General features: G+C 55.5%; 1 protein-coding gene across 1 annotated transcript in view; it reads left to right on the plus strand.

The window, feature by feature from the left end:
- LOC142500019 (kalirin-like) overlaps window positions 1–15,996 on the plus strand; it is a 297,527-nt gene that overhangs the window by 198,856 nt on the left and 82,675 nt on the right. The window contains exon 7 of the mRNA XM_075610076.1: window positions 12,183–12,319. Coding sequence (XP_075466191.1) covers window positions 12,183–12,319 — 137 coding nt within the window. The remainder of the gene's footprint in view (window positions 1–12,182; window positions 12,320–15,996) is intronic.

The raw sequence follows: 15,996 nt of genomic DNA on the forward strand, positions 1-15,996 counted from the left end.
CTGTGTGAGCTGGAAGTAAGGGGCAGAGGTCTGAGGGAACGTCTGTGTGAGCTGGAAGTAAGGGGCAGAGGTCTGAGGGAACGTCTGTGTGAGCTGGAAGTAAGGGGCAGCGGTCTGAGGGAGCGTCTGTGTGAGCTGGAAGTAAGGGGCAGAGGTCTGAGGGAGCGTCTGTGTGAGCTGGAAGTAAGGGGCAGCGGTCTGAGGGAGCGTCTGTGTGAGCTGGAAGGAAGGGGCAGCGGTCTGAGGGAGCGTCTGTGTGAGCTGGAAGTAAGCGGCAGCGGTCTGAGGGAGCGTCTGTGTGAGCTGGAAGTAAGGGGCAGCGGTCTGAGGGAGCATCTGTGTGAGCTGGAAGTAAGAGGCAGAGGTCTGAGGGAGCGTCTGTGTGAGCTGGAAGTAAGGGGCAGCGGTCTGAGGGAGCGTCTGTGTGAGCTGGAAGTAAGGGGCAGCGGTCTGAGGGAGCGTCTGTGTGAGCTGGAAGTAAGGGGCAGCGGTCTGAGGGAGCGTCTGTGTGAGCTGGAAGTAAGGGGCAGCGGTCTGAGGGAGCGTCTGTGTGAGCTGGAAGTAAGGGGCAGCGGTCTGAGGGAGCGTCTGTGTGAGCTGGAAGTAAGGGGCAGAGGTCTGAGGGAGCGTCTGTGTGAGCTGGAAGTAAGGGGCAGCGGTCTGAGGGAGCGTCTGTGTGAGCTGGAAGTAAGGGGCAGAGGTCTGAGGGAGCGTCTGTGTGAGCTGGAAGTAAGGGGCAGCGGTCTGAGGGAGCGTCTGTGTGAGCTGGAAGTAAGGGGCAGCGGTCTGAGGGAGCGTCTGTGTGAGCTGGAAGTAAGGGGCAGCGGTCTGAGGGAGCGTCTGTGTGAGCTGGAAGTAAGGGGCAGCGGTCTGAGGAAGCGTCTGTGAGCTGGAAGTAAGGGGCAGCGGTCTGAGGGAGCGTCTGTGAGCTGGAAGTAAGGGGCAGCGGTCTGAGGGAGCGTCTGTGTGAGCTGGAAGTAAGGGGCAGCGTTCTGAGGGAGCGTCTGTGTGAGCTGGAAGTAAGGGGCAGAGGTCTGAGGGAGCGTCTGTGAGCTGGAAGTAAGGGGCAGCGGTCTGAGGGAGCGTCTGTGTGAGCTGGAAGTAAGGGGCAGAGGTCTGAGGGAGCGTCTGTGTGAGCTGGAAGTAAGGGGCAGAGGTCTGAGGGAGCGTCTGTGTGAGCTGGAAGTAAGGGGCAGCGGTCTGAGGGAGCGTCTGTGTGAGCTGGAAGTAAGGGGCAGCGGTCTGAGGGAGCGTCTGTGTGAGCTGGAAGTAAGGGGCAGCGGTCTGAGGGAGCGTCTGTGTGAGCTGGAAGTAAGGGGCAGAGGTCTGAGGGAGCGTCTGTGTGAGCTGGATGTAAGGGGCAGCGGTCTGAGGGAGCGTCTGTGTGAGCTGGAAGTAAGGGGCAGCGGTCTGAGGGAGCGTCTGTGTGAGCTGGAAGTAAGGGGCAGCGGTCTGAGGGAGCGTCTGTGTGAGCTGGAAGTAAGGGGCAGCGGTCTGAGGGAGCGTCTGTGTGAGCTGGAAGTAAGGGGCAGCGGTCTGAGGGAGCGTCTGTGTGAGCTGGAAGTAAGGGGCAGCGGTCTGAGGGAGCGTCTGTGTGAGCTGGAAGTAAGGGGCAGCGGTCTGAGGGAGCGTCTGTGAGCTGGAAGTAAGGGGCAGCGGTCTGAGGGAGCGTCTGTGTGAGCTGGAAGTAAGGGGCAGCGGTCTGAGGGAGCGTCTGTGTGAGCTGGAAGTAAGGGGCAGCGGTCTGAGGGAGCGTCTGTGTGAGCTGGAAGTAAGGGGCAGCGGTCTGAGGGAGCGTCTGTGTGAGCTGGAAGTAAGGGGCAGCGGTCTGAGGGAGCGTCTGTGTGAGCTGGAAGTAAGGGGCAGAGGTCTGAGGGAGCGTCTGTGTGAGCTGGAAGTAAGGGGCAGCGGTCTGAGGGAGCGTCTGTGTGAGCTGGAAGTAAGGGGCAGAGGTCTGAGGGAGCGTCTGTGTGAGCTGGAAGTAAGGGGCAGCGGTCTGAGGGAGCGTCTGTGTGAGCTGGAAGTAAGGGGCAGCGGTCTGAGGGAGCGTCTGTGTGAGCTGGAAGTAAGGGGCAGCGGTCTGAGGGAGCGTCTGTGTGAGCTGGAAGTAAGGGGCAGCGGTCTGAGGAAGCGTCTGTGAGCTGGAAGTAAGGGGCAGCGGTCTGAGGGAGCGTCTGTGAGCTGGAAGTAAGGGGCAGCGGTCTGAGGGAGCGTCTGTGTGAGCTGGAAGTAAGGGGCAGCGTTCTGAGGGAGCGTCTGTGTGAGCTGGAAGTAAGGGGCAGAGGTCTGAGGGAGCGTCTGTGAGCTGGAAGTAAGGGGCAGCGGTCTGAGGGAGCGTCTGTGTGAGCTGGAAGTAAGGGGCAGAGGTCTGAGGGAGCGTCTGTGTGAGCTGGAAGTAAGGGGCAGAGGTCTGAGGGAGCGTCTGTGTGAGCTGGAAGTAAGGGGCAGCGGTCTGAGGGAGCGTCTGTGTGAGCTGGAAGTAAGGGGCAGCGGTCTGAGGGAGCGTCTGTGTGAGCTGGAAGTAAGGGGCAGAGGTCTGAGGGAGCGTCTGTGTGAGCTGGATGTAAGGGGCAGCGGTCTGAGGGAGCGTCTGTGTGAGCTGGAAGTAAGGGGCAGCGGTCTGAGGGAGCGTCTGTGTGAGCTGGAAGTAAGGGGCAGCGGTCTGAGGGAGCGTCTGTGTGAGCTGGAAGTAAGGGGCAGCGGTCTGAGGGAGCGTCTGTGTGAGCTGGAAGTAAGGGGCAGCGGTCTGAGGGAGCGTCTGTGTGAGCTGGAAGTAAGGGGCAGCGGTCTGAGGGAGCGTCTGTGTGAGCTGGAAGTAAGGGGCAGCGGTCTGAGGGAGCGTCTGTGAGCTGGAAGTAAGGGGCAGCGGTCTGAGGGAGCGTCTGTGTGAGCTGGAAGTAAGGGGCAGCGTTCTGAGGGAGCGTCTGTGTGAGCTGGAAGTAAGGGGCAGAGGTCTGAGGGAGCGTCTGTGTGAGCTGGAAGTAAGGGGCAGCGGTCTGAGGGAGCGTCTGTGCGCTGGAAGTAAGGGGCAGCGGTCTGAGGGAGCGTCTGTGTGAGCTGGAAGTAAGGGGCAGCGGTCTGAGGGAGCGTCTGTGTAAGCTGGAAGTAAGGGGCAGAGGTCTGAGGGAGCGTCTGTGTGAGCTGGAAGTAAGGGGCAGAGGTCTGAGGGAGCGTCTGTGTGAGCTGGAAGTAAGGGGCAGAGGTCTGAGGGAGCGTCTGTGTGAGCTGGAAGTAAGGGGCAGCGGTCTGAGGGAGCGTCTGTGTGAGCTGGAAGTAAGGGGCAGCGGTCCGAGGGAGCGTCTGTGTGAGCTGGAAGTAAGGGGCAGCGGTCTGAGGGAGCGTCTGTGAGCTGGAAGTAAGGGGCAGCGGTCTGAGGGAGCGTCTGTGTGAGCTGGAAGTAAGGGGCAGCGGTCTGAGGGAGCGTCTGTGTGAGCTGGAAGTAAGGGGCAGCGGTCTGAGGGAGCAATCTGTGTGAGCTGGAAGTAAGGGGCAGCAGTCTGAGAGAGCATCTGTGTGAGCTGGAAGTAAGGGGCAGAGGTCTGAGGGAGCGTCTGTGTGAGCTGGAAGTAAGGGGCAGCGGTCTGAGGGAGCGTCTGTGTGAGCTGGAAGTAAGGGGCAGCGGTCTGAGGGAGCGTCTGTGTGAGCTGGAAGTAAGGGACAGCGGTCTGAGGGAGCGTCTGTGAAAGCTGGAAGTAAGGGGCAGAGGTCTGAGGGAGCGTCTGTGAGCTGGAAGTAAGGGGCAGCGGTCTGAGGGAGCGTGTGTGTGAGCTGGAAGTAAGGGGCAGCGGTCTGAGGGAGCGTCTGTGTGAGCTGGAAGTAAGGGGCAGCGGTCTGAGGGAGCGTCTGTGTGAGCTGGAAGTAAGGGGCAGAGGTCTGAGGGAGCGTCTGTGTGAGCTGGAAGTAAGGGGCAGCGGTCTGAGGGAGCGTCTGTGTGAGCTGGAAGTAAGGGGCAGAGGTCTGAGGGAGCGTCTGTGTGAGCTGGAAGTAAGGGGCAGCGGTCTGAGGGAGCGTCTGTGTGAGCTGGAAGTAAGGGGCAGCGGTCTGAGGGAGCGTCTGTGTGAGCTGGAAGTAAGGGGCAGCGGTCTGAGGGAGCGTCTGTGTGAGCTGGAAGTAAGGGGCAGAGGTCTGAGGGAGCGTCTGTGTGAGCTGGAAGTAAGGGGCAGAGGTCTGAGGGAGCGTCTGTGTGAGCTGGAAGTAAGGGGCAGCGGTCTGAGGGAGCGTCTGTGTGAGCTGGAAGTAAGGGGCAGCGGTCTGAGGGAGCGTATGTGTGAGCTGGAAGTAAGGGGCAGAGGTCTGAGGGAGCGTCTGTGTGAGCTGGAAGTAAGGGGCAGCGGTCTGAGGGAGCGTCTGTGTGAGCTGGAAGTAAGGGGCAGCGGTCTGAGGGAGCGTCTGTGTGAGCTGGAAGTAAGGGGCAGAGGTCTCAGGGAGCGTCTGTGTGAGCTGGAAGTAAGGGGCAGCGGTCTGAGGGAGCGTCTGTGTGAGCTGGAAGTAAGGGGCAGCGGTCTGAGGGAGCGTCTGTGTGAGCTGGAAGTAAGGGGCAGCGGTCTGAGGGAGCGTCTGTGAGCTGGAAGTAAGGGGCAGCGGTCTGAGGGAGCGTCTGTGTGAGCTAGAAGTAAGGGGCAGAGGTCTGAGGGAGCGTCTGTGTGAGCTGGAAGTAAGGGGCAGAGGTCTGAGGGAGCGTCTGTGTGAGCTGGAAGTAAGGGGCAGCGGTCTGAGGGAGCGTCTGTGTGAGCTGGAAGTAAGGGGCAGCGGTCTGAGGGAGCGTCTGTGTGAGCTGGAAGTAAGGGGCAGCGGTCTGAGGGAGCGTCTGTGTGAGCTGGAAGTAAGGGGCAGCGGTCTGAGGGAGCGTGTGTGTGAGCTGGAAGTAAGGGGCAGCGGTCTGAGGGAGCGTCTGTGTGAGCTGGAAGTAAGGGGCAGCGGTCTGAGGAAGCGTCTGTGTGAGCTGGAAGTAAGGGGCAGCGGTCTGAGGGAGCGTCTGTGTGAGCTGGAAGTAAGGGGCAGCGGTCTGAGGGAGCGTCTGTGTGAGCTGGAAGTAAGGGGCAGCGGTCTGAGGGAGCGTCTGTGTGAGCTGGAAGTAAGGGGCAGAGGTCTGAGGGAGCGTCTGTGTGAGCTGGAAGTAAGGGGCAGAGGTCTGAGGGAGCGTCTGTGTGAGCTGGAAGTAAGGGGCAGCGGTCTGAGGGAGCGTCTGTGTGAGCTGGAAGTAAGGGGCAGCGGTCTGAGGGAGCGTCTGTGTGAGCTGGAAGTAAGGGGCAGCGGTCTGAGGGAGCGTCTGTGTGAGCTGGAAGTAAGGGGCAGCGGTCTGAGGGAGCGTCTGTGTGAGCTGGAAGTAAGGGGCAGAGGTCTGAGGGAGCGTCTGTGTGAGCTGGAAGTAAGGGGCAGCGGTCTGAGGGAGCGTCTGTGTGAGCTGGAAGTAAGGGGCAGAGGTCTGAGGGAGCGTCTGTGTGAGCTGGAAGTAAGGGGCAGCGGTCTGAGGGAGCGTCTGTGTGAGCTGGAAGTAAGGGGCAGCGGTCTGAGGGAGCGTCTGTGTGAGCTGGAAGTAAGGGGCAGCGGTCTGAGGGAGCGTCTGTGTGAGCTGGAAGTAAGGGGCAGAGGTCTGAGGGAGCGTCTGTGTGAGCTGGAAGTAAGGGGCAGCGGTCTGAGGGAGCGTCTGTGAGCTGGAAGTAAGGGGCAGCGGTCTGAGGGAGCGTCTGTGTGAGCTGGAAGTAAGGGGCAGCGGTCTGAGGGAGCGTCTGTGTGAGCTGGAAGTAAGGGGCAGCGGTCTGAGGGAGCGTCTGTGAGCTGGAAGTAAGGGGCAGCAGTCTGAGAGAGCATCTGTGTGAGCTGGAAGTAAGGGGCAGAGGTCTGAGGGAGCGTCTGTGTGAGCTGGAAGTAAGGGGCAGAGGTCTGAGGGAGCGTCTGTGTGAGCTGGAAGTAAGGGGCAGCGGTCTGAGGGAGCGTCTGTGTGAGCTGGAAGTAAGGGGCAGCGGTCTGAGGGAGCGTCTGTGAAAGCTGGAAGTAAGGGGCAGAGGTCTGAGGGAGCGTCTGTGTGAGCTGGAAGTAAGGGGCAGCGGTCTGAGGGAGCGTCTGTGAAAGCTGGAAGTAAGGGGCAGAGGTCTGAGGGAGCGTCTGTGTGAGCTGGAAGTAAGGGGCAGCGGTCTGAGGGAGCGTCTGTGTGAGCTGGAAGTAAGGGGCAGCGGTCTGAGGGAGCGTCTGTGTGAGCTGGAAGTAAGGGGCAGCGGTCTGAGGGAGCGTCTGTGTGAGCTGGAAGTAAGGGGCAGAGGTCTGAGGGAGCGTCTGTGTGAGCTGGAAGTAAGGGGCAGCGGTCTGAGGGAGCGTCTGTGTGAGCTGGAAGTAAGGGGCAGCGGTCTGAGGGAGCGTCTGTGTGAGCTGGAAGTAAGGGGCAGCGGTCTGAGGGAGCGTCTGTGTGAGCTGGAAGTAAGGGGCAGAGGTCTGAGGGAGCGTCTGTGTGAGCTGGAAGTAAGGGGCAGCGGTCTGAGGGAGCGTCTGTGTGAGCTGGAAGTAAGGGGCAGCGGTCTTAGGGAGCGTCTGTGTGAGCTGGAAGTAAGGGGCAGCGGTCTGAGGGAGCGTCTGTGTGAGCTGGAAGTAAGGGGCAGAGGTCTCAGGGAGCGTCTGTGTGAGCTGGAAGTAAGGGGCAGCGGTCTGAGGGAGCGTCTGTGTGAGCTGGAAGTAAGGGGCAGCGGTCTGAGGGAGCGTCTGTGTGAGCTGGAAGTAAGGGGCAGCGGTCTGAGGGAGCGTCTGTGTGAGCTGGAAGTAAGGGGCAGCGGTCTGAGGGAGCGTCTGTGTGAGCTGGAAGTAAGGGGCAGCGGTCTGAGGGAGCGTCTGTGTGAGCTGGAAGTAAGGGGCAGCGGTCTGAGGGAGCGTCTGTGTGAGCTGGAAGTAAGGGGCAGCGGTCTGAGGGAGCGTGTGTGAGCTGGAAGTAAGGGGCAGCGGTCTGAGGGAGCGTCTGTGTGAGCTGGAAGTAAGGGGCAGCGGTCTGAGGGAGCGTCTGTGTGAGCTGGAAGTAAGGGGCAGCGGTCTGAGGGAGCGTCTGTGTGAGCTGGAAGTAAGGGGCAGCGGTCTGAGGGAGCGTCTGTGTGAGCTGGAAGTAAGGGGCAGCGGTCTGAGGGAGCGTCTGTGTGAGCTGGAAGTAAGGGGCAGCGGTCTGAGGAAGCGTCTGTGTGAGCTGGAAGTAAGGGGCAGCGGTCTGAGGGAGCGTCTGTGTGAGCTGGAAGTAAGGGGCAGCGGTCTGAGGGAGCGTCTGTGTGAGCTGGAAGTAAGGGGCAGCGGTCTGAGGAAGCGTCTGTGTGAGCTGGAAGTAAGGGGCAGCGGTCTGAGGGAGCGTCTGTGTGAGCTGGAAGTAAGGGGCAGCGGTCTGAGGGAGCGTCTGTGTGAGCTGGAAGTAAGGGGCAGCGGTCTGAGGGAGCGTCTGTGTGAGCTGGAAGTAAGGGGCAGAGGTCTGAGGGAGCGTCTGTGTGAGCTGGAAGTAAGGGGCAGAGGTCTGAGGGAGCGTCTGTGTGAGCTGGAAGTAAGGGGCAGCGGTCTGAGGGAGCGTCTGTGTGAGCTGGAAGTAAGGGGCAGCGGTCTGAGGGAGCGTCTGTGTGAGCTGGAAGTAAGGGGCAGCGGTCTGAGGGAGCGTCTGTGTGAGCTGGAAGTAAGGGGCAGAGGTCTGAGGGAGCGTCTGTGTTAGCTGGAAGTAAGGGGCAGCGGTCTGAGGGAGCGTCTGTGTGAGCTGGAAGTAAGGGGCAGAGGTCTGAGGGAGCGTCTGTGTGAGCTGGAAGTAAGGGGCAGCGGTCTGAGGGAGCGTCTGTATGAGCTGGAAGTAAGGGGCAGCGGTCTGAGGGAGCGTCTGTGTGAGCTGGAAGTAAGGGGCAGCGGTCTGAGGGAGCGTCTGTGTTAGCTGGAAGTAAGGGGCAGAGGTCTGATGGAGCGTCTGTGTGAGCTGGAAGTAAGGGGCAGCGGTCTGAGGGAGCGTCTGTGTGAGCTGGAAGTAAGGGGCAGAGGTCTGAGGGAGCGTCTGTGTGAGCTGGAAGTAAGGGGCAGCGGTCTGAGGGAGCGTCTGTGTGAGCTGGAAGTAAGGGGCAGAGGTCTGAGGGAGCGTCTGTGTGAGCTGGAAGTAAGGGGCAGCGGTCTGAGGGAGCGTCTGTGTGAGCTGGAAGTAAGGGGCAGCGGTCTGAGGGAGCGTCTTCATTCCCCTTTCCCCTGAATAAAACGCAAAATGCAGCAAGAGTTCATGCAAGAATTCCCACGCGGTGCATGAGCAAAGCTCGCCGTGCCCATATATGTAACGTACGCGAGTCCCGCCTCATGCACATAACGGCAGCCGGACCGCGAAACGGGAACGTTGCTAACATGCAGCGAGCGGAATATATTTCTGGGGAACACGATTCGCGGGGTGTTATCAGCGAGGGCACAAGGAACAAGCAAACACAGTGTAAAGAAGCACAGGGAACATTGTATCCGGAAAAGAGTTCCCGGAATGGCAGATATTTTATATCATTCTTATCAACAAATACTTCAATATATATCATATTAATACATTGCCCAAGCCTTTATCTGCCAGAGGGGCCAGCAATGCATTGCTGTGGCAGTGAAAGGGTTAATATGCCTATGTAATTACATTAAGGTCCAAATGCTTCAGTGTTCAACATGTTTAGAGTTTCTAAACACAGTAACACTACTTGCTATATTCCCACGCCGTGTCCCACTTGCTATATTCCCACGCCGTGTCCCACTTGCTATATTCCCACGCCGTGTCCCACTTGCTATATTCCCACGCCGTGTCCCACTTGCTATATTCCCACGCCGTGTCCCACTTGCTATATTCCCACGCCGTGTCCCACTTGCTATATTCCCACGCCGTGTCCCACTTGCTATATTCCCACGCCGTGTCCCACTTGTGTCTGTATGATACATCTCCTGCCCACGACTCGCGCGCGCTCAGCACCGCCTCACTGGCACGTGGTCAGCACCTCCTCACTGGGGCGCGGTCAGCACCACCTCATGGCACGTGGTCAGCACCGCCTCACTGGGGCGCGGTCAGCACCGCCTCACTGGCGCCCGGTCAGCACCGCCTCACTGGCGCCCGGTCAGCACCGCCTCACTGGCGCCCGGTCAGCACCGCCTCACTGGGGCTCGGTCAGCACCGCCTCACTGGGGCGCGGTCAGCACCGCCTCACTGGTGCCCGGTCAGCACCGCCTCACTGGTGCCCGGTCAGCACCGCCTCACTGGAGCCCGGTCAGCACCGCCTCACTGGAGCCCGGTCAGCACCGCCTCACTGGAGCCCGGTCAGCACCGCCTCACTGGTGCCCGGTCAGCACCGCCTCACTGGCGCCCGGTCAGCACCGCCTCACTGGGGCGCGGTCAGCACCGCCTCACTGGCGCCCGGTCAGCACCGCCTCACTGGAGCCCGGTCAGCACCGCCTCACTGGGGCGCGGTCAGCGCCGCCTCACTGGCGCCCGGTCAGCACCGCCTCACTGGCGCCCGGTCAGCACCGCCTCACTGGCGCCCGGTCAGCACCGCCTCACTGGGGCGCGGTCAGCACCACCTCATGGCACGTGGTCAGCACCTCCTCACTGGGGCGCGGTCAGCACCTCCTCACTGGGGCGCGGTCAGCACCGCCTCACTGGGGCGCGGTCAGCACCGCCTCACTGGCGCCCGGTCAGCACCGCCTCACTGGGGCCCGGTCAGCACCGCCTCACTGGCGCCCGGTCAGCACCGCCTCACTGGGGCGCGGTCAGCACCGCCTCACTGGCGCCCGGTCAGCACCGCCTCACTGGCGTCCGGTCAGCACCGCCTCTGCGGGTGGGGAAGGTCCTTTCTACCTACTAATTGTTCTTCCTGCTTTCTTTTCCCACGTAACCACCCTGTGGTTCCTGTGACCTCCCTGTCCGTGTCTTTCGGTTCCTGCTACCCCGCTTCCCCTCTGCGCGCCCGTGGCCTCCAGCCCTCCTCTTTGCACGTGGCCTGGCAGAGCTCAGCCGTGGTCCCCAGCGCAGCGAAGCCAGTCAGTGCCACAGTATAGAGAATCCGGTCGGGAACAAGACGGCGAGTGGCAGGTTTTGTGTCCTACCACGCAGGGAGCCTGCAATACGTGGCATCTTTGTAGTGGGAGTACACGGGCAAGTCATTTGAAGCCATATTTACTAAACAGTCTTTGCCATAAGATGCCGCCCAGCGCTGTAACACCCAGACCTGAATAGGCCATGCGATGATAAACATCAATCTCACCCTTTCCATCTCTACCTAAGGAGTCAATTGTAAGCTCTTGAGGCGAGATTCATTCAGTACCACACCGGCCAAAAATATCTATTTCTGAGCAAATTCCAGTGTTTCTTGGTTTAAAAAAACGTTTCTGCTTTGTCCCTGATACCCGTTCTGTGAAAGTTAGTGGTAGAAGAAGCCGCTGTGTGTGTCTCAGCGTTGCAGGCCCTTCTCACCCTGAAGGCGCTCACTTTATTTGGGGTGCACACCCATAGTGGGGCCCCGTTACCCTCCGCTGCATGGGGCGTGTTTCCGGGCGTGTGGTCAGACTGAAGAAGGGGAAATAAGTCTGAAATAAATCATTTGTGTGGGACGGAGGTAATGGCGCCCCACCCCTCCCCGGCTTTCCCTTATTAAATAACTGATCCCTCGCCCGTCCGCCCCAGTGACGCTGCTGCCCAGAGCAGGGAGGGTTCGATCCTTCTTTACACGGGAAGTTTGGGCACATGCCCTGGACACGTGGTCTGTGATCTGTGGCCTTTTTCTTTTAAAGTCATTGGAGCTTTTTAGAACATGAAAAGTAAAAGTGACATTATTAACCACGTAAGTGCTGGAAGTCCGTGGGTCTAGTCTGTGCAAGGTTCGGCCTCTCCCTCGGCATAATCTACTCATTTGGTTACCGAGACTTCCACGATAAGAGCAATGATACATGTGGCTGGTAATCCAAGTCCCAGTAACCCATTCCATGCTGGAGGTACTGGTCAGCACGGGAAGGTGTCCAGCCAGGCGTTCTCAGGAACTGATTTTTACTGGGGTTTTATTTGGGAGAATACCTTTATTAAAACCAAAAATGTGAATGAGTTCGGAGATTATTTGCCGGGGGGCTGAATGATTCCTGCCCCACGAGCTTACAATTTACTATTTTTAGTGAGATAAAAGGACTTAGTTAGTGTTCTCCCACTTAAAAGATAGTGTCTGTACCACTGGGACAAACGTTCATATACAAATACCCCCTTCCCTGCCAGAGAGGCCGGCACATCATTACTGATGCTGTGTTGGTGTCATGGATGAAGGGGGGTCTGCATGTATTTCATTATACTTTATTTATTAACGCCATTATCACGTATGTTTCCCACGGGATATTCAGCGCAGGCGTGGCCTTCCCTCGCAGGCATTATCACGTATGTTTCCCACGGGATATTCAGCGCAGGCGTGGCCTTCCCTCGCAGGCATTATCACGTATGTTTCCCACGGGATATTCTGCACACGCGTGGTCTTCCCTCGCAGCCATTATCACGTATGTTTCCCACGGGATATTCTGCACAAGCGTGGTCTTCCCTCGCAGCCATTATCACGTATGTTTCCCACGGGATATTCTGCACACGCGTGGTCTTCCCTCGCAGCCATTATCACGTATGTTTCCCACGGTATATTCAGCGCAGGCGTGGCCTTCCCTCGCAGCCATTATCACGTATGTTTCCCACGGGATATTCTGCACACGCGTGGTCTTCCCTCTCAGCCATTATCACGTATGTTTCCCACGGAGTATTCTGCACACGCGTGGCCTTCCCTCGCAGCCATTATCACGTATGTTTCCCACGGGATATTCTGCACACGCGTGGCCTTCCCTCGCAGCCATTATCACGTATGTTTCCCACGGGATATTCTGCACACGCGTGGCCTTCCCTCGCATGGTCCTCCGTTTGTGCGATGACGAGGGTTATCTCTTTGCTGCTTTGTTCCCGGTGGCGCGGTCATGTTCCGCCATATCTGGTTGGACCTCACAGTGTTCTCTTTCCAAGAAATATATTATTAACCTCTCTGCTGCCAGTGAAGCCAATCCAGGGCAGGGTGTTACTGGCCATCTGGCAGCACAAGGGTTAAGATTTCCGGCACCGACGCCGATCCTGGAGAACATTGGGAGAGGCGGGGAGCCGTTGGGGTCTCTGGGTCACAGTTCTGTATCCTAATCAGTCCTTCTCTGTTCTCTTCCCTCTCTAGACGCTCGATGGCGGTTCCTACCGGGGCAGTCAGAAAAATTCAGTAACCGACGGGTATTTAAATGAAGGTTTAACCCCTTCACCAGCTCCCAGAAACCATGAAGAGGAGCAAAGAGCCAAAGCACTCAGAGGCCGGATGTAAGTACCCCGAGTCAGCCGTGCGGGACCACCACAAAACCCTATAACCCCTCCTATTATCCCATATAACCCCTCCTATTATCCCATATAACCCCTCCTATTGCCACATATAACCCCTCCTATTATCCCAAATAATCCCTCCCTATAACTCCTCCTATTACCCCATATAACTCCTCCTATTGCCCCATATAACTCCTCCCTATATCTCCTTCTATTACCCCATATAACCGCTTCCTATAACTTCTCCTATTGCCCCATATAACTCCTCCTATAAGCCCCATAAAACCCCTCCTATTGCCCCATATAACCGCTCCCTATAACTCCTCCTACTGCCCCATATAACCGCTCCCTATAACTCCTCCTACTGCCCCATATAACCGCTCCCTATAACTCCTCCTACTGCCCCATATAACCGCTCCCTATAACTCCTCCTACTGCTCCATATAACCGCTCCCTATAACGTTCTATGGTTCTATGTAACCTTATAATTCCTCACCGAGTCACTAGAAACTTTGAGTGAACCCCACAATTAGCCTCTTCAGTGCTAGAGGGGACAGCAGCGCTTCCTAGCGCTTCCTCGCTGTGCAGAGTTGGAAATCCCCCTGATTTTCCAGCGAGGGTTGAATGGCTTCACTAGGCAGCGAGTCCTTGTCTTGTGCAATCCTTCCGACGAGAACAAAAGAGATTATTTTTCCAGCTTTAACGCAAGAGGGAAGAAATAATAACGCACTCTTGTTACAGTATCACTGTGAGCGAAACACAGGAGCCTTTGTGTGCTGCTCTGGTGCTATAGCTTCAATGTCACCAGCTGCTCCCCCAGATCCCCCAGCATTCAGCACACACGTTATAGCATCCATTAGCAGCAGCAGTGGGCGTGAAGCATCAGATCAGGAGGTCTGCTCGGTCTGGGGGGGGGGGGGGGGGGGGCTTATAACCACATTCAGTATTTACTGCACGAAACTCCGGAGCTGTGATCGTTCAAGGACTCAAATGAGTGAGATTTGGGGTTGGGACTCACACACATTGGTGGGATTCTGGGAAGATTCTGGCTGGTTACGAGTGACACAGCATGAGAGCTACAAAATGAGTGGGACTCAGTCATCTGTAATACTGCCGTCTAATGAGTGAGACTCAGTCATCTGTAATACTGCCGTCTAATGAGTGAGACTCAGTCATCTGTAATACTGCCGTCTAATGAGTGAGACTCAGTCATCTGTAATACTGCCGTCTAATGAGTGAGACTCAGTCATCTGTAATACTGCCGTCTAATGAGTGAGACTCAGTCATCTGTAATACTGCCGTCTAATGAGTGAGACTCAGTAATCTGTAATACTGCCGTCTAATGAGTGAGACTCAGTAATCTGTAATACTGCCGTCTAATGAGTGAGACTCAGTAATCTGTAATACTGCCGTCTAATGAGTGAGACTCAGTAATCTGTAATACTGCCGTCTAATGAGTGAGACTCGGTAATCTGTAATACTGCTGTCTAATGAGTGAGACTTGGTAATCTGTAATACTGCTGTCTAATGAGTGAGACTCAGTAATATGTAATACTGCCTTGTAATGAGTGAGACTCAGTAATCTGTAATCCTGCCTTGTAATGAGTGAGACTCGGTAATCAGTAATACTGCCTTGTAATGAGTGAGACTCAGTAATCTGTAATCCTGCCTTGTAATGAGTGAGACTCGGTAATCTGTAATACTGCCTTGTAATGAGCGAGACTCGGTAATCAGTAATACTGCCTTGTAATGAGCGAGACTCGGTAATCAGTAATACTGCCTTGTAATGAGCGAGACTCGGTAATCAGTAATACTGCCTTGTAATGAGTGAGACTCGGTAATCAGTAATACTGCCTTGTAATGAGTGAGACTCAGTAATCTGTAATCCTGCCTTGTAATGAGTGAGACTCGGTAATCTGTAATACTGCCTTGTAATGAGTGAGACTCAGTAATCTGTAATACTGCCTTGTAATGAGTGAGACTCGGTAATCAGTAATACTGCCTTGTAATGAGTGAGACTCAGTAATCTGTAATCCTGCCTTGTAATGAGTGAGACTCAGTAATCTGTAATACTGCCTTGTAATGAGTGAGACTCGGTAATCTGTAATACTGCCTTGTAATGAGTGAGACTCGGTAATCTGTAATACTGCCTTGTAATGAGTGAGTCTCAGTAATCTGTAATACTGCCTTGTAATGAGTGAGACTCAGTAATCAGTAATCCTGCCTTGTAATGAGTGAGACTCGGTAATCAGTAATACTGCCTTGTAATGAGTGAGACTCGGTAATCTGTAATCCTGCCTTGTAATGAGTGAAACTCGGTAATCTGTAATACTGCCTTGTAATGAGCGAGACTCGGTAATCTGTAATACTGCCTTGTAATGAGTGAGACTCGGTAATCTGTAATCCTGCCTTGTAATGAGTGAGACTCAGTAATCTGTAATACTGCCTTGTAATGAGTGAGACTCAGTAATCTGTAATCCTGCCTTGTAATGAGTGAGACTCGGTAATCTGTAATACTGCCTTGTAATGAGTGAGACTCAGTAATCTGTAATACTGCCTTGTAATAAGTGAGACTCGGTAATCTGTAATCCTGCCTTGTAATGAGTGAGACTCGGTAATCTGTAATACTGCCTTGTAATGAGTGAGACTCAGTAATCTGTAATACTGCCTTGTAATAAGTGAGACTCGGTAATCTGTAATCCTGCCTTGTAATGAGTGAGACTCGGTAATCTGTAATACTGCCTTGTAATGAGTGAGACTCGGTAATCTGTAATACTGCCTTGTAATGAGTGAGACTCGGTAATCTGTAATACTGCCTTGTAATGAGTGAGACTCGGTAATCAGTAATACTGCCTTGTAATGAGTGAGACTCAGTAATCTGTAATACTGCCTTGTAATGAGTGAGACTCGGTAATCTGTAATACTGCCTTGTAATGAGTGAGACTCGGTAATCTGTAATCCTGCCTTGTAATGAGTGAGACTCGGTAATCTGTAATACTGCCTTGTAATGAGTGAGACTCGGTAATCTGTAATACTGCCTTGTAATGAGTGAGACTCGGTAATCTGTAATACTGCCTTGTAATGAGTGAGACTCGGTAATCTGTAATACTGCCTTGTAATGAGCGAGACTCAGTAATCAGTAATACTGCCTTGTAATGAGCGAGACTCGGTAATCAGTAATACTGCCTTGTAATGAGCGAGACTCAGTAATCAGTAATACTGCCTTGTAATGAGCGAGACTCGGTAATCAGTAATACTGCCTTGTAATGAGTGAGACTCAGTAATCAGTAATACTGCCTTGTAATGAGCGAGACTCGGTAATCAGTAATACTGCCTTGTAATGAGTGAGACTCAGTAATCAGTAATACTGCCTTGTAATGAGCGAGACTCGGTAATCAGTAATCCTGCCTTGTAATGAGTGAGACTCAGTAATCAGTAATACTGCCTTGTAATGAGCGAGACTCGGTAATCAGTAATCCTGCCTTGTAATGAGTGAGACTCAGTAATCAGTAATACTGCCTTGTAATGAGCGAGACTCAGTAATCAGTAATACTGCCTTGTAATGAGCGAGACTCGGTAATCAGTAATACTGCCTTGTAATGAGTGAGACTCAGTAATCAGTAATACTGCCTTGTAATGAGCGAGACTCGGTAATCAGTAATACTGCCTTGTAATGA

Source organism: Ascaphus truei, chromosome 7 (genome assembly GCF_040206685.1).
Source record: "Ascaphus truei isolate aAscTru1 chromosome 7, aAscTru1.hap1, whole genome shotgun sequence".
NCBI lineage: Eukaryota > Metazoa > Chordata > Amphibia > Anura > Ascaphidae > Ascaphus > Ascaphus truei.